General features: G+C 47.2%; 1 protein-coding gene across 2 annotated transcripts in view; it reads right to left on the bottom strand.

The window, feature by feature from the left end:
• Positions 1–21,364, bottom strand: part of CACNA2D2 (calcium voltage-gated channel auxiliary subunit alpha2delta 2) — a 209,029-nt gene that overhangs the window by 111,802 nt on the left and 75,863 nt on the right. For both annotated transcript variants that reach the window (XM_088061671.1, XM_005522184.3), the window contains exon 3: positions 14,153–14,269. In XM_088061671.1, the coding sequence (XP_087917797.1) occupies positions 14,153–14,269 (117 nt within the window). The remainder of the gene's footprint in view (positions 1–14,152; positions 14,270–21,364) is intronic.

Here is a 21,364-nt window from a genome sequence, read left to right as displayed (position 1 = left end):
ATATCCCCTGACTTCTCTGGTGCTGGATCAAGAAGCCTGTGTCCTTTTTGTTAAGAGATATAATAAAGCAAAATTGCTGTCCTAAATATTACTAAAGCACTGGCTGGCATGTTTAATAAACCTTTCCATTTGGGTAAATTAGCACTCATCTGGACAAGTGCTGAAGTGCTGTTACTTGAAGAAAAAAATTCAATGCTCAGAGTCTAATTTAAATAATTATCAGCATATTTCTGCTCTGCCTGTTTCGCTGAAATTACCAGGAGACTTGATGCAGTCTGAGTGTAAGTGCCTTTTGTCTGCATGTAATTTATTGACCTCATTTCAGTTAAGTTTTTGGCCCACTCACTGTCATGCTGGAGTGCCATAACCAAAAAGGATTTTATGAGTAAAATCAATAACAACTGATCTACTTTTACCCAAATCCCTTTCAAAAGTTGTAAGTTACTTCCTTGTGTTCTCCACACGTGCTAGGTCTCAGATCTGTGATAATCTGCTGTTCCCATAGGGTTGCTGTTTGGGGACCACAGACATCCATGGGGAAGACCAACACACTGACTGGGGATGATGGTCACCCCATCCCTGCCAGCCAGGCTTCAGGTGCAGACAAACACTGCCCCACAGCAAACCAGTGCAGCACTGGGAAGTATGCTGAAATACTCTCTTATACCCTCCAAAACCTAGAGTGTGGATACCAGGTCTTCAGCACCAGATGCTTCATCCTACAGAGCTCCAGCCATCCCATGGCTATGTTCCATAAGGAACAGCAAGCAGCCACAGGCTTGGGTCCCAAGAACAGAACAACCCTGGGGACACAGCACTGACCTTCAGCTACACTTGTGGCAGAAGGCCTTGGTACCCAGCACATTGGCCACAGGATTAATTTTATTTCTAGCAAGGAAAACATAGAGAAAACTCTTTAATTATTTCTCCCTCCCCCTTTTTTTTGGTTGAAAAATGGCAGTGGTATTCGTGCCTTTTCTTCTGCCCTAGCTCCAAGACTGTCAGCAGAAAGCATCACAAGACCACTTGCTTGCTCGAAACGCCCCCTTTCCCTGGGAGCAGATCCAACCAAGCTGCCAGCAGCACTGATTTGGAATGCTGTGCAGCCCTCAGCACGGGGTGGTGCTGCCAGGGAGGGGGCAAGGTCTGCCTCGATGAGATGAAGGTGACGCTTCCCCGGCTGCGTCTGCATTCCACTCGCGATCCCGCCATCTGCACCTTATGGCTGCCGTGACGAGGGAAGCTTCCCTCCAGGGCACGTTCCGCAAACCTCGCATCCACCAGCTCATCAATCCTTGGCTCTCATCAAAAGACAAACTTATAAACAGGCCCAGACGCTTCTCCCAGGTTTAATGGAGGCAGCTAAGAAGCTGTGATCGTTCGATGTTTTCCAATGATAGTGGTGATGCCTGAGGCCAGCTATAATATTACCATGAAATAAATCTGCAGTGATATAATTAGCAGGATGCTATTATGCTCAGGTTTTAGGGATGCTCAGTGCAGGGGGAGAAGAGCAGCTACTCAGAATGGGACCTTGCAGAGGTTCTGGGTTTGAGATGGGGCAGGGAGTAGGAGAGACAGAGAAACTCCACTGTCAAGGCAGTGTGAACTTCCTGCATTATTCTGTATGCAAAATAAATCTAGTTTTTTAATAGCCAGATGTTATGGTAAACACAGGTCTGTGCAAGTTTCAGGGTTAAAGCAAACTTTCTCTTTGCCACTCCAGCTGCCTCTGCCCTGCAAGTAGCTGTGGAGTTTAGGTGGCACTTGAAAAGCTGCTACTTCTTCCAGCATCCAGTCTGTGACGTGCCTTGCAGTCCCCAAAACTAGGATGGGAGGTGGAGCAGGGAGATGCAAACCAACACCACTCTGAAGCCCAAGTCTGGCAGGAGGAGATGACTGCTGTTTTCTTTGTCATGCTGCATCAAGAGAACAACCTGTTAATTTTGCCACTGGTAAATATAAAAGGCAGACAAATACCACTAGGAACAACTAGGAGCAAAAGACAGAAGAGGCTGGGTTAGAAAACAGGATGCTACTTGTATCTGCAAGGAATAGCTAAGAAAAGAGTTGGCACCTACACAGTGTTTTCTGTTGCTTGCAGATGTAGTGCTAAAAGTAAGAGCACAGAAAAAGGAAATAACTAGAGCAAAATATTTTAGGATCAATGGTCATGGGGGGAGAGGATGGGAAGAACAAAGTCAACACATGCCAGGACTGATCTTCAGTTTTGACACAAAATCCTTACGGCAGTTGTTTAAGAGCCACATTCAGGGAACATGGAGTTCCTCAGGACTCCCAGCTGGGACCCCTGGAAGGGTTTCTGCCCCATACACAGCACACAGACTCAGGAACCGGAGCTCCTGTGCCAGTGTCTGCATGTTATGTCATGGCTTGATTATAAAAGGTGACATGCTAGGGTAGATTTTGCACCAAAATCAAGAGATCGTGCTCTAAATGTGCTGGGCAGGAGATGCCCTGGAGGAAAACCCTGAAGTAGACAGCCTGCCCTCAGCTAAGGTTCAAAAACTCTTTCTAAGTTTTAAGTGTGTTTCCAAATCTGCAGTCAAATCCTACACCTTCCCTCTTTTTTGCTACAATAAACTTTATCTCAGAATGTAATCTAGTAATAAAAATGGTTTTAAAATGATCTGACAAGTGCTAGAAACCCCATTTCTTTTAGAGTGACAACTTTATTTACAGCCTCACATACATACACTCTGGTTTATATTCTACAAGCATACCAGGCCCTCAAGATTTGGGATAGATCCTTTCCATCTACTTGCACGAATCAATTTCAGTCATGAAAAGAAGTTCTTCAGCAGGCAGAAGGTAAGAAGAAGAGCTGCCTCTAATGCTGGGGTCTCTGCCCATCTCCCAGGACAGGGGCACAGACCATATCAGGGCTGTCTTATTGCACTTGAGGAACCCTCCCAACTCCAGGGGCCACCTCTCCAGCAAGAGCCACATGCTCATCCCTGAACAGGCCAGAGAGCTGCTTTGGTTTAGGGAGGTGCAAAACAGCTGGACAACATCACACAGGGAGATTTAGGATGCATTCAACCCTTACTCTTTCAAGAGGGTGCAGAAAATTGCTAAACTGCTAAAAAAATTCACATTCAAAGCCTGAAGTGGCCAGGGAGCAATAGCACCAAACACGAGCAGAGCTGAGAGAAGGAGCTTGGAGCTCCAGGGAGATGTTACTGTCCTAATCACACATGAAGGACACCTTGTAGCTAAAAGTTCCAGAACTTAATTAGCCAGCACAGCTTTTATTCCCAGGTGTATCAAAGACAAAGAATGATCTCTCCAGGCCTCAGTTTCCCTATGTATAAAGCTGGAGCAGTCACATACTTCTACACTAAGGGAATGCAGCATTTGCTGGAATGCACTTGGGAAGCCACACTACCACTGCCTAGAATTTTGCTTTTCTGCTTCCACACTCACCCAAGCACACGATTCTTATCTCCTCCTCCCCATCACGGTTTCCCACTGCTCCACAATGCTGACAAACTCAACACCTTCCATATCTTATCCAACTTCCTCAATTACAGACAGACCAGCAGAGACATCTTCATCTGTGTGAGTGGAGAGTGAGGCACGGTTAAGATCAGCAACAGGAACAGCCCGGACCGGCGTCGGCTCCCTAAATAATTAGCTGATATAAAAGCTGTGCCATCTACTGGCATCCAGCTGAAACACTGCTCCCAGCACTACTCCCATCAAGTTGTTGTTGCTCCAGCAGCTCTTCGTGTACAGCTGGGCTGGGATTTCTGCTCACCCTTGCACAGGTAGTGGCACACAAGTGGCAAACAAGGGACAGCCAAAGACAGAAGTTCATTTTGCAGTACCAAAAGCAGGCAGTCACTGGAGCCCTGCATTCATATTTCACTCCCAACCCTTATAATCTCCCACTTGCTATGGGATTACCAGCTTTACTTAAAGTAGTTTTTTTTTTTTTTTTAAATTATCATGCCTGCAGAAAAAAACCAAACCCAACAGCCAGCCACCATTCAAAATTAACTTCCCATTATTACACCTAAAATATTGGGAAGACATTTTGGCAGGCAAAATACTGACCTACAGCTGGCATTCCTGCACAGACAGCTGGAGTTACCCCTTCCATCAAACCTGTAGGGTACTTCCAATAGCCTTTACTGCTGTCACCCGCCCATCTTCAAGGACATAGCACACCCTAAACAGCAGAGGAGAGAGAAACCAAGGACATCCAGCAGCAGCGCCAGCCCAGGAAACAGGTGACCAGCAGGGACAGGCAAGCAGAGACACACACGAGGCTGGGTTATAGAGGAGCTCCCATGCCCTCAGCAGCACTGCTACAGCCCAGCTCTGTCTGTGAAGCTGCTTCAGCTGCCCCAGTTACCCCAGTTCCAGCCCCTCACGTCCCAGTTCAGCTGTGGCTCCACGAGCACCACCAGGCAGGCAGGCAGGTGCACGGTTAAATATTTTTGCTCCCAACCTTTTCATGTTGCTTTCACTTCAGACCGTGCCTCTGAAAGCTGACAGATTTCTCATTGCAAGGCTGTATTAAGCCACTTTTTAATTGCATTTTGAGGGACCCAAAGGCCAGCAGGCAGAAGGGCACTTTATTTTTTTCCAAGGAACATTATTTTTATTGTAGAGGCAGGAAAGGTTTCCATTAATCCTCAGCAAGCAGACAGCTTCCATGCAGCTCGCTGGCTGCAGGGACGGCCGCTCCAGAGCACTGCGATGATTTCAGCACTGTCTGCTGGAATATCAAGGCTCCCAAGAACTCCTCTTCAAAGAGCAGATGACAGGCATTGGCACGAAACTTGCATTAAATTGATACAATCTCTTTAATGTTATCTCTGACTCTTTATCACAATTGTATGTGCAATTTACATTCTTGTCGTCTTTTTTTTTATTAAGATTTGCTAGATCCTTATCACTGATATTTTACACATTGTTGTAGTGTCACTCAAACATTTAATGGACATCAGCTGCTCTGGGAATATATAATAGCTCCTTGCTATGGGGTAGGGCGGGATGCTGGTGGATTTCAGGCTGACTCCATGAAAGCTACAGTGGATGCAAAGCAAATCCATGTGGGACAGAAAGCAGGGTCCTGGTGGGCATCACCCCAGGGCCAAGCTAAATACTCAGCATGTAAGGCACCTTGGGGGCTGCCTCCTGCTCCTCACCTGCAGCCAGCCCTGATGCTCAAGTCACTCCTGTGCAGAGACCTACTGAGATAAACTCTGCCGAAGCTGATCTGGGGTTTGCAGGCTACAGAAATGAAACTTGTTAAATCTGCTTTCTTTGGAAAAATGAAAAAGAAAAAAAAATGTGGGATTTGAAGAGAGCTTTTGCGACAAAAAAGCTTCATGCAAGTCCATTAACCTGCAGGACCAAGCCTCCACCCCCTCATTCATTAGTCTTTAACTTCACTACCTGCCTGTAAACACAGGCAAATTCTACAAATAACTGATTTTTAGTTCAGCCTGAGGATGAAACCCTTAAAAAAATAACCCTCATTCCACCTGAAATAAACTCGAAATGATTCACTGTCCCAGGTCAATTACTCCCATTCAGTATGAGTCTTACACCCCAAATGATGCATCTGAAATATTCAAGGGGAAAAATATTAAATAAGAATAAATTGGTTGGAGGTTTTTCTGCCCAAGATCTTGGGCTTCAGAGAGCTCTCTGAGGATGTACAGCGTCATGAAGGGCAGGGGCTGAACCCTCAGGGACTGAGGGCACATCTGTAAGTGCAGAAACACACACTTCATGCAAACCTACAGGCAACCCTGGGGAAATAAAGATCCCCCTCTCACCCTCTCCTGCCATGCACAGATTGCAAAGTCACAGGACAGGGTGCAGAAGCAACTCCAGGTACCAAACTGCCATGGAAATGCATTTTCTCATGCCAAAATTAACCAAGAAAATTCAAATAAATCCCTTTCTTGGTGACATGGTTTCTTTTATTTTGCTATCATTGCAAGCATATCTTCCCAATCATGTTTAAAGGTTGTTCTATAAAGAATTAAATGATAATTCCCTTCCCTAGCACTAATTCCCTCAGAGACCTCCTCCTCCTCTACATCACTCACCAGTTTATATCTATATCTATCTACACAGATAGACCAGTAAGTCATACCCATCTGCTTTAACCCTTTCAGCCACCCCCAAATGCCTGGTCTGAAAGCACAGCCCTTGCCAGGCCTCAGGATGTTGAGAGGGTAAGGAGCAAGCTGAAGGATTTGAGTTTTGAGACAGCCAAGCACTACAACGGCTGCAAATCCCACAGCAATGGCTTTAGTCGCCTCCACTCTGCTGAGAGCCCTGTTCCTGTGCTGGAAAAAAACAGCAAAAACTGAAAAACAACATGCAAACTGCTGTCTAATCTGTAACACAGTTTGAGGAAGGGAAGTAAACACCCTTTAAGGACTATTTCATCCTTCTCCTCACTTGGTCTCAGAGGTGTCTGGGTTCCATTAAACCCTCCGAGAATGGTTCATTCCCAGTGGGGGAGTTCCTATTCCTGCTGCCTGTGTGTGCCACCCGGCCTGGCAGAGCTCAGAGGGCCGGAGGGCAGGCTCTGCTCAGGCTGAGAGCTAGAGCTGGCAGCTTTAGGCTGTGAGCCGAGCCCGGCAGCCTCAGCGAGTGATCCCTCCCTGCGGCACGCCTGCCTGGGGCTGAGCGCTGCGCACAGCCAAGATGCTTTGGGGCACGGAGGAAACCATCAGTCTAAAATACATCCCCTGGCAAAGGCAGTGAGTGCAGAGCTAAGTGGTACAGACCTGGAGCGTGAGAACCAGCTCACCTCTTGACAGGGTAAGGGACCAGATAGATATTTCAGTCTTCAGGAAGGGCAAAGTCAGGCAATTATTTATTTGCACAGGGTAAGTAAGGAAGCTCCACTCTGGGTTGGAGAGCTATACTAAGAGACATCATCTTGTTCATAGATCTAGTTTTGCCTCCTCTTTTGCTTCAGGCCCTGAAAGGGTATAAAAAACTCCCCAAAAACCAGACAGGTGTTTTCTTTAAACATCAACTCTCCAGACTTCTGACAGCAAGTACCAAAACAACAGCCTCAGTCTGCCAAGGGCACAAGAGGACAAAGGTTTCTTCATCTGTTTTTTACCAACAACCATGCACGGGGCTGGGGATCTGCTGTGGAGACTTACTGAACACCCTATCAGGTCTGGACTATCGTTTCCACTCCCCCATCTGTGCCTCCAGGTGCACTGGTGGCACTGAGTCCATTCCTTGTACGTGTGCCACAAACCAGGGTCATCCCAGGACCTCAGTGTGCGGGGGGAGGCAGCAGCCCCCTGGCTCCTGGCAAACATCTCCTGCCCCAGAGGGCACCCAGCAGCTCCCCAGGTTGTAAAGCCTATCGGGCTGAGCAGCTGCCAAACATTCATGGGAGAAGAAAGGGAAACGTTCAATGTAATCTGCATGAAAGTGCAGGAAGCCCTAAATTGTGTTAGCACTATTAAGAAAGCTGGTTACATCGCTCAGCAAACGGGCCCAATACAGGTTTGATAGACTTGTTACAAACATCTGATTGTCCCTGATTAGATTAGACAATCAACCCCCATTCTGGTGTGTGGGCATTGTTTAACTCTCCTCTGCAATCCGTAAATTAGAATTCCAGACCTGGGAGATTGGATTCAAATTAGATTACTGGAGCAGGTCCAGCACCAGAACAATTGTGAGGCAGGAGAAGACACACACACACACACAAATAAACAAACAAACAAACAAACAAACACACAGGGACTGTCAGCTAGGATTTGATTAGGAGTGAATTAAAAACAGAATTAAAAATAAAAACCAGCAATTACCGAAGAAGTGGGAAGAGGGCTGGATTTGTCACTATGAAATAAAGCACGAGGTCCTGCCTTTAAATGGTTTGGACTTCAGCATGTGCAAGGTTGGTGGTTGTGCTCCTTACTCCAAGTCAAGAGCTCCTGTCTGTGGCAATGCAGGCAGAATGGTGCAGGAGTGCATGAGGCAACGAAGCCCCACACCTCACCAAACCCACAGGCTGTGTCAGAGCTCACCTGAGCTATGTTTGTTCCCTCTCTCCTACCCCATTTTGCTGTCTAGGCAAGACAGGTAATGTGTCCCTTAGCTGGGACCCAGCAGGCCACAGCGTGACCACTGGTGGCCTTCTGACATGCCCAAAGTCCCCCTCAGGCCAAAGCCAGGGCTGTACCACGCTCCAGGAGGGAAACCCACAAGGGTTTGGCACCACATGCTACCAACCAGTGTGAACCCCCAGTGCTCTGCAGCTCAGGAGGGTCCCCCTCTCCTGGCCTGGAACGTCTCCAGTTAAACACTTCAATGACTTGGCTGATGAACACCTGGTTCAACATCCTTCAGACAGCTCTGCGGTGCAGGGAGATGGCAACAGGACCTTGCTCTGCCAGAAACAAAGGAGAAATCCAGTACAACCCCAGGACCACTCCTGCTGAATGCTGACCCCTTTTGCTGCCTGCCAGCAAGACCACAGGACAGCAACAACCCCAGCAGTGAAGGAGAGAAGATTTCCTGATGATATTCTACCAGCCCATGCCATGACAGAGGTCAGTGCCTCTGCTGCTGAGAGAGGGGAGCGGGGAGATGCTCTGAACTGGGCTGAGAAATGCTTTGCTGTATGCCAATTTTTGCAGCTTGTCAGACAGGTGGCACTTTTTATTGTCTCCATTAGGCATGAGAAACATGATAAAGACACCATTCTCCACAAACCTGCAAGGGAAATCTCAGGGCTATCAGAATTGTTAAAGGGATAAACATGTCCAATTAAATCCCCTCTGCACTCTTGATATATGCTTGTGCCAGGATCAAATGGAGCTTGGAACTAGTCCCAGCTGAGCAGTAATGCACTGAGTCTTCAACCAGGACTGAAAGCACAACTGGCCTGAGCTCCTCCCTCCTGCAATGGACCCCCTGACCAGCTTCACCCTGAGAAGCTGATTTGGTCAGTACTTTGTGGTAACACACCAAACTCTCACCTCACCCTTCATCACAGGATCCTAAAGCATGGCTAAGTACTAAGTACTGTTTCAGAAGAAACATGCAGGAAAAAATGCCAATAAGTGGGAAAACTTGAGGGTGAGGGGACGAAACAGGAGACAAAAAAGCATAATAGGGTTAAGGCAGTACAAAACCCTAAGCATCTCCAGACCAACCACCTTTTCTGTGTGCCAAATCCCAGCTCTTCCAACCTCTTTCCCTTAGGATCCAAAGTAAAGAAAGATGGGAAACCTACAGCCAACACCTACAGCCACTTTCCCCCAGGCTTTGTAGCCACAGGAAACCCAGCCAGACTTCCCTGCAGGATGCTTTCAAAATACAGGAAATCCCCAGTCTTATCCTTTGTATTCTTTTTTCTGCCAAAAGAAAATGTCTAATGCCAAGGGTAGATTTTACTACTCAGGTTGCAGTAAAATCTGAGTGAAATATATTGTGACCTCCTACACCTCAGCTGAAGGAACAGGAACCTTGAAACCTCCTACTGCTGAGCCCTCCTGCCAAACCCCTGCTTTCCCCCAGATGCTCATTCCACACTGAAGCTAAATACATAGCAACAAAACGATGCTATTTAATTTTGCGAAAACACAATTTTAAAAAACTCCACAAACCTTCCTCCCACTCCTGGTAAGTGTTGTTAGTTGTCTCCTCACCAAAGCCATGCAAGGGGCACCAAACCTGTTGCACACACATACATCTACATAAGATATACACAGATGTACATAGTATACACTATAAATTCTGACACACAAAATCCCACTTTGCTGCACTTCTGCTCAACACATCATATTCGATACTGCACACGGCTGAGCTCCACAGGAAACGCAACAAACCTCACCTTAACTCAAAAGATTGTGACGTACAACTTGCAAAACTAAATCAGCTCTGTGGAGAAAATACCAGCCCAACCATGTCACCACTGGGGCAATGTGAGAGCCTGCAGGCACCCAGACCATGTTTTGTGGATCAGCAGGTCTCTTTTTGGAGATAGGGGAAGTCCACCAGCACAGACAGCAATCTTTAGGGTGGTCACAGTGTAGGAATAGTTCACTTCAGGGCATAACCTACTCAGTAAACTGTGGGATGTGTCACTCTCAGGAGGCAAAGCAAATTGTCTGTAGTTAAATATGTGAAGAATGAAGCAGTCAGCATCCAAAAGCAGCCTTCACAAGAACTATATAAAAAGGAGAAACAATCTTAAAACATATCCTAGGATCTAAAATTTCCACCTCTCAGCCTCCTCCTCCATCAAATCACAACTTCCTTCTCCCCCAGTCTGCAGAGCTTCAGGAAAGAATAGACCTGGAGGCATTGCTCATGTACTTGATGTAGTATTCAAAAAGAAAGAAAAAGTGCCCCTTGGGTTTGGGAATCTGGACCCACACCATGCACACCTTCATGTGATGGCTTTTCCCTGGCTCACTCAGTGCTCCACCAACAGTAAACTCCAACATCTGGGCTCCCAAAGAAGCTCCCAAAGAAGCCACAGCCTGTACGTATCTCTCTGGGCACATACAAAGGCAAAGAGGGGTCTGAACACACTGAAAAACTGAAGAGGAGATAGGAAATAAAGTTGAAAAAGTGACAAAGAATCTACTTGTCAAAAAAACAACCTGATGAATTCTAGTCTCAGATGATGTAAAGCCATGAGCCACCCAGCTGTGATTCCCAGCACAAGAAAAACCCAAGGGGAATGTAGTCATTAGGTAACGTACAACCTCACTCCTTTCCACGTCTTACAAAAGGTGACTTTTTTAGCCCTAACAAGGACAAGCTCATGAGTGTGGACAAGAGCAGCCCATTAAACTCCCACCCAGCCAGGAAACCACCTACCACTTCCTTACACCTTACCTGTTGCTCTGGAACTTCCCCCACAGTGCAATACACTGGGTAAATGTAATGTCATCTCCTTCAGGAGTCACTCCACCTTAGTCTTTTGCTTCCAGTTCAGAGGAAATTAGATGCACTTTTGGTATTGAATACCATCTTTTTTACCTCCCCTCCTGTTAAAGCTTGGGAATAAAAAGCAGCTGGAACTACAGAGCCCAAAGGTGACTTGGAGGCCAGGCTTGAAGCAATGAAATCATCATGGACAAGGGACACTGGAAAAGGCAATTAGTGCTGGTGCAAATCCATGGCAAACAAAAGCCATTGTGTGGGACATGGGGTAAAAGTCCCACTGTAGATACTCCAGTGCTAGATGGGGATTACAAAAACATCTTCCTAGGACTTTTTTTGTCCCATGATGAGACTGTCATCTGATATGATGCTCTGGAACAAAAAGGGAGAGATAGCATCCAAATAACCAGCCCCTTGTAGGTGCCTTCTTTTAGGAAGGAATCACCCTCTCTGCCACACCCCCTGTCTCCAGCACACTTCCAAAATGCATGTGGGAAATCAGAGTGTCCTGTTAGTGCCAGGCCCATGCCACAGTGCTGCACAGTGGCTGTCAGGGCCAGATGGGTTCCGTTTCCTCGTGCTTGACTTCTGCCCCTTAGAAACGCAACACACAAGGTAAGAAACTATATTAATAAATGTTCTGCATATAGTTTAATAAAGACACATTAATATTTTCACTTATAGGAGAACAGGTTCTTTGATGACTGGACTGAATCACCACCTAATCAGAACAGTGCTCTGAACTGTGCACCCACAGTCTGTGCCCTAAGACTTGTGAGCACCTTCCTACAAAGCCCCACTGAGGCCCAGGAAGCATCCCTTCTCTCTCCTGCAGCAAAGGAGGCAGGCATGTCTCCTCAGGAGAGTAAGCACAAGTGACAGGGCAGTCCGTACATCAAGGAGGGACTCCATTTCTCCCTCCTCACCTGCCCTTGCCAATACATGGAGTCCTACCTGACTCAGATACTGAAAAATATGTTTCAAGAAGTCATAATCACTCTTGTGAGTCATGAGAGAAGAGGAGGAAATGACTCCAGGAGAGATGATTCAACTAAAGGGAGAGTTGAGACAGATGAAAACAGGCAGGAGAATGGAAGAAGCTACGGGAGCCCCACTGTTCCAAAGAAGCTCAGCAAAATGTGGAAGAAATTTAGAAGATTCAATTTCTCTTTCCCCATCAATTTCCCCATTTCCAGATTTTGTTATTAGTACCACCAATCCAAAATGTCTAGAATTTACTTGGAAACTGGATGTAAAAGTCTGCTCCATCCAAGAGTGCACTCTGAAGGAGTCCTCTTGAAAGACTAATTTAGGTCAAGGGTTCATTGTTTCCACTATAAAGACAGCACCACATGCTGTTACCTAACCAGCACTGCCAGAATCACCCCTGTGACAGGTGAGCCCTTCACAGCACACCAGAGTCCTGCTCAAAAACCCAACAAAAAAGAAAGACAGTTGGAAGACAAACAAGGTTATTTGTACCGTGGGCACAGTTCAACCCTTGATCTAGCACCAAAAGATGCACAAACTCTCTATAAGTCTGTGTGACTCAGAGCAAAGGGCAAAGAAAAACAGTGTGACTGATGAGCTGAAATTCAAATGTCACAGTGGAACCACTCAGCACAGTCACGCTGTGTAACTCAGGGTTATTACCCTGTGCATCCCACGGGAGCCATGAGTTGTCCAGGTGCGTATCAAGTTTGCAACAACCTTCTGTCACCTGTGTCTTCCTCCAGCATCTATAGGTGCTGCACATCTCTGGAACATTTCATGTGATATAAGCTGAAATATGCACAAAAACTACATGAGCAAGGCTGCAAGTTCATATTAAGAAGAAAATTGGTCTCCCTGATTTTCACTTCCATGGTCCCAAATACAGTGCTGACACCTCTTTAGTCCCACTTCAGCTCCTTCCATTCGAGCTAAAACACTTGGTGTGAGTCCCAAGTAGGATTATTCTTTATCCTAGAGTAAGAAATTGGGTCAACAAGAATCTTCTTCACCCAAGTCCCTACAGTTACCATCTTTGTCAGGCACTGTGGACAACCTCACACCATCTGGACACTCAGACCAGACTTTGACCACCCTTGACTGAGATCCTATCTTGAATCTTGAGACTCCCCTAGCCCACATGGGTGTCCTGTGATTCCTGTTGCCCACCTTCTCCAAGCTACTTCTTTCCTGCTGCAGAGACAGGTCATTTCCAAACTCCCACTGCCCTAATTACACCTCATTTACTGCAATATCCCTTCTCTCACCACAGCACATTTCCTTGTGCTCCCATTCCTGTCTACCAGGTTGAAGGGTGACCAGGTCTTTTTGGCTGCAGTGCCTCTGTGGACACATCAGCTGTGTTACCTGCTCCAAGCCTTCCCCTTCTCTATCGCCCTGCAGATACCCTTTCAGTGAATCAAGCTAAAATCTGCATCCAGCTGGCCACACTGCCAGATGCCCACTGAACAATGGCATGCCACTGCTAAAATTGTGCTTTAGAGAGGACACCTCACTCCTGGAGGGGAAGTATCCATACCCCTCTGTAGTGGAGAAGGTTGTCCACCTCTCCAGGAAGGCAATTACTTGTCTCAGACCAAGTAGCAGAGCACAGCCCTGCTGCCACCTCGTTATAGCCACCACTGGGTTTTGCTGAGCAGGCACCATGGATCAGGTCACCTTCCTCCACTACAGATAAAATGAGTTCCTTTTAAAAGGAGTGTTACAGAACAGGACAATAGATGAGAAATGTATGCAGATACCCATGAGGGCAGCCCACACAGGCAGTCAGTCGCAGGGCTCAGCTCCCAGGCACTGACACAAACCCTTCAAGTGCATCATCTCCTAACCAGGAAGGGCTCCGAAACACTTCCATGAGCGACAGCAGGGACATTGCAGTACCTCTGCTTCCAGTGCACCTCCAGTTAAATGACTGGATCAAATTGCTGCCAGGCTTTTGCTGTCACTTGTATTCTTGTGGCAGCACCTTCAGGTGTTTGCATGACGGTGGGAGGAGATAAAAATCAAGAAGATACCTAGAGTACATCCCCACATGACACATCCTTGCCTCACATGCTCCATATGAATCTGTCCAACTGCAGGATGCAGTTGCCAGAAAAGGCCACACAATCATAGAAATCACTCTGAAGCTGAGATCATACCGCTGTGCCAGCATCAACCTTCTTGTTTAAACTGAACATCTCCATCAAAGGATCAGAACACAGGCCCATCTCCTTACCTTTAAAGCACGGACTTTCTTGGCCAAGAGACTCTCAATGTCCCCTGCAACCTTCTCCACCAATTTCCTGGGCACATTCTCCTTGACTTCAAACAGGTTTTTATTGTCATCGTAGATCTAAGAGGGGAAGCAAAAGATAGTCAATATTAGTGAGGAGTACAGCAGTCTTCCTACAGAAAAGCTGATCCTCTAACAGAGGATCTAGCAATGTGGATTAGGTAACAATATAAGCTTTGGAAATGAGGGGAGCAAGAGAAAAAAGGCTTTACAATCAGAAAAGACAGAAATTCAGCCACCTGCTGCCCACACCACTGGCACTATAGCTGCCTGCTTTCATGCTTGCAGGCAATGAGCATCCCACCCTCTCACTCAAAAGCTGAGCTGCCCATTCCTGCCTCTGCTTGAGCCACTCCTATGGCACAGGCAGAGCCACCACGCTTGCTGCTGTGCACTGCCTCACCCAAAGGCATCCCCAAAGCCCACTGACCACCTCCCCAAAGCCACCTGCTGAACCTGGCAAGTGCAAGCCCAACTCCCCGCCTGCCCCCAGCACTGCCTGCAGGGTTTGCTGTGTGCAGGGCCTGGCAGCACTGGGGAAGCAGGGCAGCCCTGGGTACCAGAAATGGGAACAAGGGGATCAAATGAAGCAGGATAAAACCCACGTCTCCAACCAAGGCATAGTAATTTGGCATCCTCAAGAAATCAGAATTTCTACAACCAATCCAGAACTTGGCCAGGCTGTGGTGGGTAGAGGCACAAATAGATACAGGATTATTCTGAATGGCAATCAATTGTCTGTATTTGAATGCACCCAAAGCAGCAGCAATGGCCTGCAGGCACATCATACAACTGCAGGGAACAACCCCAGACCCAAGGGAAGTGCTGTTGGCATCAGCACTGCCTCAAGAAGAAGGGATCAGTCCCACCAGAAGACTTCAAAACCACAAACTCCTCAGTCACCTCCTCAGATGATTTTGTGACTTGTTAACTCCACCTGTCTGCAGACCCAGATGCAGCCAACACAGGGTCAAAGGGAAGAGTTTATTGCCATCACCTGAGATTAGCAAAAAAAAATTCCTCATGCCTTATCTTTCCTTAAGTAAGCTACATGAAGAAAACCACAAAGCAAACAGGATTCTACTTCTCTCTTTATCCTCAGGCTACTTGCAAATACCGTCAGCTCCATCCATGGAGACATATGGGAACAGAGAACCCTCCAAGGAGAGCTGGACCTCCCCAAGGAGGTAGCAGACTCCACGCTTAACTGCAAATTCCATGCTAAGTATGTCTGGCACCTACCCAAGCTTGCATGATCCTTAGGAGCTGAATCATGCTTCCCACGGGACAAAACCCTCTCTTTGCTGGAGCTTCATTACAAGTGAAAGACTCTGCCTGTAAGTGGTGGTTTGTTGCACACCTGGCCATGAGGACCAGGGGTTGCAGAAGCAATTTCTTGTGACACATCTGCCCTGGGTCTCAGAGCAGCACCCAAACACAAACATTAAACAACCAGCTTCCATGTGACAAACACATACCCAGAACCTCCTCCATTCCACCCAGGATTAAGGAGAGGCTCAGCCAGAGACACCCACCAGGCTCATAACATCACAGCTCTTTCTCTTGGTGGAGCCAGCAAAAGTAAAGGTAAAAAGGCAGAGAGGTACCCAGGTTCTGGACAGTGACACATCACAAAGCTCAGGGACATAATGAGACCCTCTAAAATGCTGGGAAACTACTTACTGCCCTCTCTTCTTTCTCTACACCTTATAATGAGTTGGAGTAGCCAACAACTCCACTTGCTGAAGGTAGCTGACAATGAATTCAAGAGCCAGAGCAGAGACATCCCCCTCCAGCCTCTCTTTCCCTTTCATGGTTAAATGAAGCAGTTTCTGAGGCTGAAGCCACAGGAGTACACTGAGAGACTAAGCACAAATCTGCTCTTTCAGCTGTGCACAGCTCCAGACCTCCTGGGTTCATCTCTAGGCTTCCACTTTGCTTTTGGCAGCTCTCGCTGGGGCTTGCCTGCCCAAGCTCCTCCTTTCTTCCATGGCACTAGGAAATTCCTAACAGCAGTCTCTTCCAGCAGCCTTATGTCCAATATATACCATTACTCCATTCTAGCTCTACTTCAGCAACTGCTTTTTTCCCCCCCAAAAAGTCCCAAGGGATTCATGTTGCCTGCCCTGGCTGCCAGGACAGTAACCCATTCCACCTCTGTCAGTGGGGCAGCACACAAAAGGCTCAGATCTGATAGTTTCTGAGGTTTCTGGAGAAAACAGAATTTCTGTGAATTTTTGTGGTTACTGACTTGCAAGAACATGGCCCATGAGCCAACAGCAAAGAGCCAGACTGTGATCTGTGATCCTCATCTGACTCCTCAGTCCCTAAGAGACACACGTAGCGTGGCTCCAGTGCCCTCCCCAAGGCTCTGCTCTTGTATGCCCCACACCTGTCCCTTCCAACCCAAACCACCCATACTTTACATCAATTTGGCAACTCCTTTGTTATTACAAGTGATCACTCTCTGATCACAGGGACTCTGAAGTGTAAGAGAAGAGATTTAAGAGGCATCCCCAGACTCCAGAAGAAGTTATTTCATAGAATGGTTTGGGTTGGAAAGGACCTTAAATACCATCTCATTCCACACCCCTGCCATGGGCAGAGACCCCTTCCACTATCCCAGGTTTCTCCAAGCCTTGTCCAACCTGTCCTTGAAAATTTCCAGGATGGAGCAGCTACAACTTCTCTAGGCAAGCTGTGCCAGGGCCTCACCGCCCTCACAGTAATTAATTTCTTCCTAATATCCAATCTCAACCTCCCCTCTTTCAGTGCGAAGTCATTCCCTCTTGTCACACCATGGCCTTGCCCAAAGTCCTTTTCCAGCTTTCTTGGAGCCCCTTTAGGCAGTGGAAGGGGCTCTAAGGTCTCCCCAGAGCTTTCTGTTCTCCAGGCTGAACACGCCCAGCTCTCTCAGCCTGTCGTCATAGCAGAGGTGCTCCAGCCTTCCAGTGATCTGCATTGTCCTCCTCTGGACCTCCTTCACCTGCTTCTTATGTTGAGGGCCCCAGAGCTGGATGCAGTATTCCAGGTGAGGTCCCACCAGAGCAGAGTAGAGGGCAAGAATCACTCTCCACCCTTGACCTGCTTTTGATGCGGCTCAGGATACGATTTCTAGATGTTCTTCACATCAGAGCTCCATCACACCCCGAGCTTCAGACCAAAAAGCTTGTATTGCCAACAGCACAACATCCTGCACTAGATAAGAACACCCCACATTGGCACAGAAAGGGTTAAAGCAAGGAAAGCCAGACACAAAGCAATATTCTCTCACACTCTTTTTTTCTCCCCTTGGTAAGTAACAGCACAACAGTCATGTGCTTGGAAGGTGCAGGATACCTCCAGCTGAGCAGCAGCAATTAGGAAAGCAAACAGGAGCAATCTTCAAGGAGAAAGCTTTGGGTACAGAGGGAGTCCTGACATTAGTATTTTCCTATTATGAAACAGAAAATTGTCTCCTATTGGTTATGGGCAGAAACAGTGCCTGTCCACAAGGGAGGAAAGAACAGAAAAAGAACCCAGGAGCTGCTCCTCCAGCCCTCTCTGCAGCAGCAGAGCTCTGCAGTCTTTGTGGCTGAACAGTTCACCGGCATTAATTAGAACAATCCAAGACAAATTAACAGTGACCATACGTGCATGAGAACGTCCCAGACAGGCAGGGGAATGAATGGCGGGGGCTCCAGGCAATTCAGAGAACTTCACAGTCTCCACTGTAGCATTTTGCTTTGGGTTGTTCAGAACGTGGCCAGGTTTTACTTATCTAAGGTGACATTTCCCATACTGAGTTTTTCCTTGAGCTCAGTCAAAGGGAGGATTTTCTGGCCAAAGATATCCTGAACATTCCTCAGTGATGGCAAAAACCTTTAGCTTTGTCCAGATTAGAAAGCCATTCTCATTTAAATTCTCCTGTGATCCAGTTCTGGGACCTGTTTTTGAAATTAGTAACGCCGGTGACTTCGGAGGCAGGGAACTGCTGCTTCCGACTCCATGTTCGTACCCTCACACCCACAGCTGTGCCAACACCCTTGGGGAGAAGGGGTGCAGGTTTTGTGCTCTTGGAAAACCTGGTTTTACTTGGCAATCCCTTGAGCAACAGGCCCCATCCTCTCACAGCCTCCCTGCCAGGCAGGGCAGGTGGGCGGCAATGCAGGCACACGAGCAAAGCCAAATGCTGCACTGCTCCAGCCATGTTGAAACAAGAAGTAACAACCCTGTATTAGTCCTGCTCACTGGGCAGGAGAAGGGTTTTGCAGAGCCCCTGAATTACCTACGGAGGGAACAGCCCTCAGGCAGCACAGAGGAGGAGGCTGTTGTTGAGAATCCAGAGAATGAGGATTGAGACCACATTTTGACCTGCGATCTCAAAAGCCTGGGAGAGGCTAAAGCTGGATGCAGTAGCAGAAGATCCAATCCTGGCAGTGGAAAGGAGTCCAGCAGTGGATGCTGAGAGTGAACTAATAAGTGGAAGAGCAGGGTAGAGTGGGAGGGAATATTAACAGCAGCCAAACAATAGAAAGTACTGAGCTGAAACAAAAAAAAAAAGCAAAGGAAAAAACCAAAACAGTGGCAAGTGAGGGGAAGAAAAACCCAACTGTTCAAGACAGTCTGCAACATGAAAAATTTAATCCTAAATATTCCTAAACACAGTGCAATTACAAACAGTCACAAAAATGATTTAAACCAGCCCAGAAGTGCTAAGTGGCCTCACTTAAGAGCAAAGCCGGTAACACAACCATGTCAGCACATGTTCCCAGCAGCACCTGTACAGCCAAGGAGGCAGATCTGATACTGCCTTGAAACACCCATTCTCTAAATTCACTTGTTTGCCTTGCTCCTAATGCACAATAAATGATGCTCATCTCTGCCTTTAATTCCCTCTGTGCCTGTATATTCAGGGAGCTGTCAGAGTTCAGAGAAAGCATTTTCCTCTCCCCAGTTCCCTGTGAGCACACCCAGCACCATGAAATTTGGCAGCCTGGGAAAGGAACAGGTGCAGAAATACTCCCGTAAGTGCAGAAATCACCATCTGATGAGCTGCCATGAGAGGGCCCAACACCTTCCCATGGGTCAAGGTATCCAATGATGAAACCTGAAGGAAAAGAACAAATCTCAGGAGAGTGCCCTGTAAAGCACCACTAGAAAGTAAAAATTGTTTCGTCAGCCTTCCTTGTCTCCTACAGGCATGGGACTCCCCTGATGCCTTGAGAAGGCTGACCTAGAACAGAGGCTAGACAGAATTAAGAATAAAGTAGGTATTTATTGAAAGGCCTTAAAGGATACACCTTGGGCACTACAAGAGCCTGGCCAGGACTACATCCAAGATGGACCAAAAATGGTCACAAAGTGGATGACTGATCATGAGGTCTCACATTTTTATAAGTTTTGGTCCATCTGCATATTGAGGTTAATTGTCCAATTACAGCTTTAGATTATGAAGTCCCATCCTTCTTGTTTTCTCTCTTCAGTCCACCCTTGTTTATGCTTTTGGGCCTGAAACTTGTAATGATTGTCCTTGGTATCAAGCTAGAAAAAGAATTGTTTTGTTTACCTACTCTGTGAAGAGAGCTCACTGACACTTAATATGAAGCTCAAAACTACACACCTAAGCAGCACAGAATCTGAAAAATATGAAAGGTAAAACTTTAAGCATCACCCCTACCAACTCATCCAGGACACAAGGGAGGACACTGATGGGAGGACAGAGAGGGTGGTGTACACTTGCAGCCCAAAGCAGACCCCTCCCGTCTCATTTCCTCTATCCCCAGCTCCACGTCACATCTGCCAAGAAGCAGCCCTTCCCCAAAATTAGAGGGGCAGCACTGCACTGGCCTTGCACAGCATCACCTCCACACCAAGACTCCCCCATCGCCTTCCTCAAGAACAACAGCAACCAAAATGCTGAGCCCCAGTGGAGCAGCCGGTAACCCCAGAAGCTCTCAGCCCCACTGGGTCAGGATAGAGCTGTGCCCATAGCTCAAACCCCACCTGGGGTTTGCTCAGGGCCAAGCAGGGAGAGGCTGTGGCGCTCCAGCTCCTGCTAGAAAGGCATCTGATCTGGGTAATAGTAGTTTTCCAGAAATTAATTTTTTTCTCCACCGCTGTATGAATCCAATACACCAGGTTTGGACAGCTGCAGTCCAAACAGCAGCGTTTAATCACAGTGCAAAGCTGGCATGTTTGCAAAAGAGCAAAGTACTACGTGCAGCAACAGAGCGGCTGCCTTCCTGCTCCCAGAGCATTCCACTCAAAGTTGGGGTGCTCCATGTGAGGGAGGCCAAAGACCAAATCACATCTCTGCAGGCACAATAGCCACCCATGCCTAAGATAACTGTCATGCCCCAGAAATGGGGCTGTGCCATGTCATGCCCCACAAAGGCCAGCAAGCAGGAAACAAAAGGGTTTTCCCAGCCAGCATTATTATGGGAGGCAGGGAAGTCTCTGTTCAGGGTTATACTTCAATCTCCTGCAGCCAGACCCGGGGATCAGTGTTGTACAGTGACCCAGATATGGTGCCTGCAAAGGGAATTCATCGGTACAGCAAATACTGCAGCAGGATACCTGCCCTGAGAGGCACTGCTTGCTCAGATGCTGGTCTGGAGCTTCTCCTGGAGCTTCAGGATCTGTTGGTGTCCCTTGGACAAGCATCAGTCTGGCCCATTTTGAGTGTGATCACACCTACTACAGGGTCCTACCATTTCCCCACAGCTCAGAGTATGAGTGAAGAGGAAAGAGGAGAACCCTTGGGCAGACTTGCTTCTGCCTTGAGTACACTGAGCAGACCCTGTGGCCCCCCATGAAGCAGGAGCCTTGAGGAGAATTGTCCAGTAATATAAATGACCAACAAGAGCACCATGAGATGGTTGAGGCCATGTTACATACAGGTAGAGATATTATAAAAGAAAGGCCTTATAAAATCAGGCCTTGTTCTGATGAATTACCAGCTAGCCTGTAAGTTTCCAGAAGAAAGAGTCAAAGGAATGAAAAGTCACTTAACACAACCTATTCTGGTAAGAAAAATAAGTTTGTACCTACATAAACAATAGATCTGTCCCATGAGAGTCAGTGAGGAAGATATGTAAACAATCCAAAAATCAGGAGATTTGATAGACAGACAGAATACCAGTTACTAACCAATGAACTGAATAGCAAGAAAAC

Source organism: Pseudopodoces humilis, chromosome 13 (genome assembly GCF_049639895.1).
Source record: "Pseudopodoces humilis isolate 2021_Gansu_Grassland_sample_001 chromosome 13, ASM4963989v1, whole genome shotgun sequence".
NCBI lineage: Eukaryota > Metazoa > Chordata > Aves > Passeriformes > Paridae > Pseudopodoces > Pseudopodoces humilis.
The sequence above is the reverse complement of the archived record's forward strand: the minus strand, read 5'-3'. Positions and strand labels throughout refer to the sequence as shown.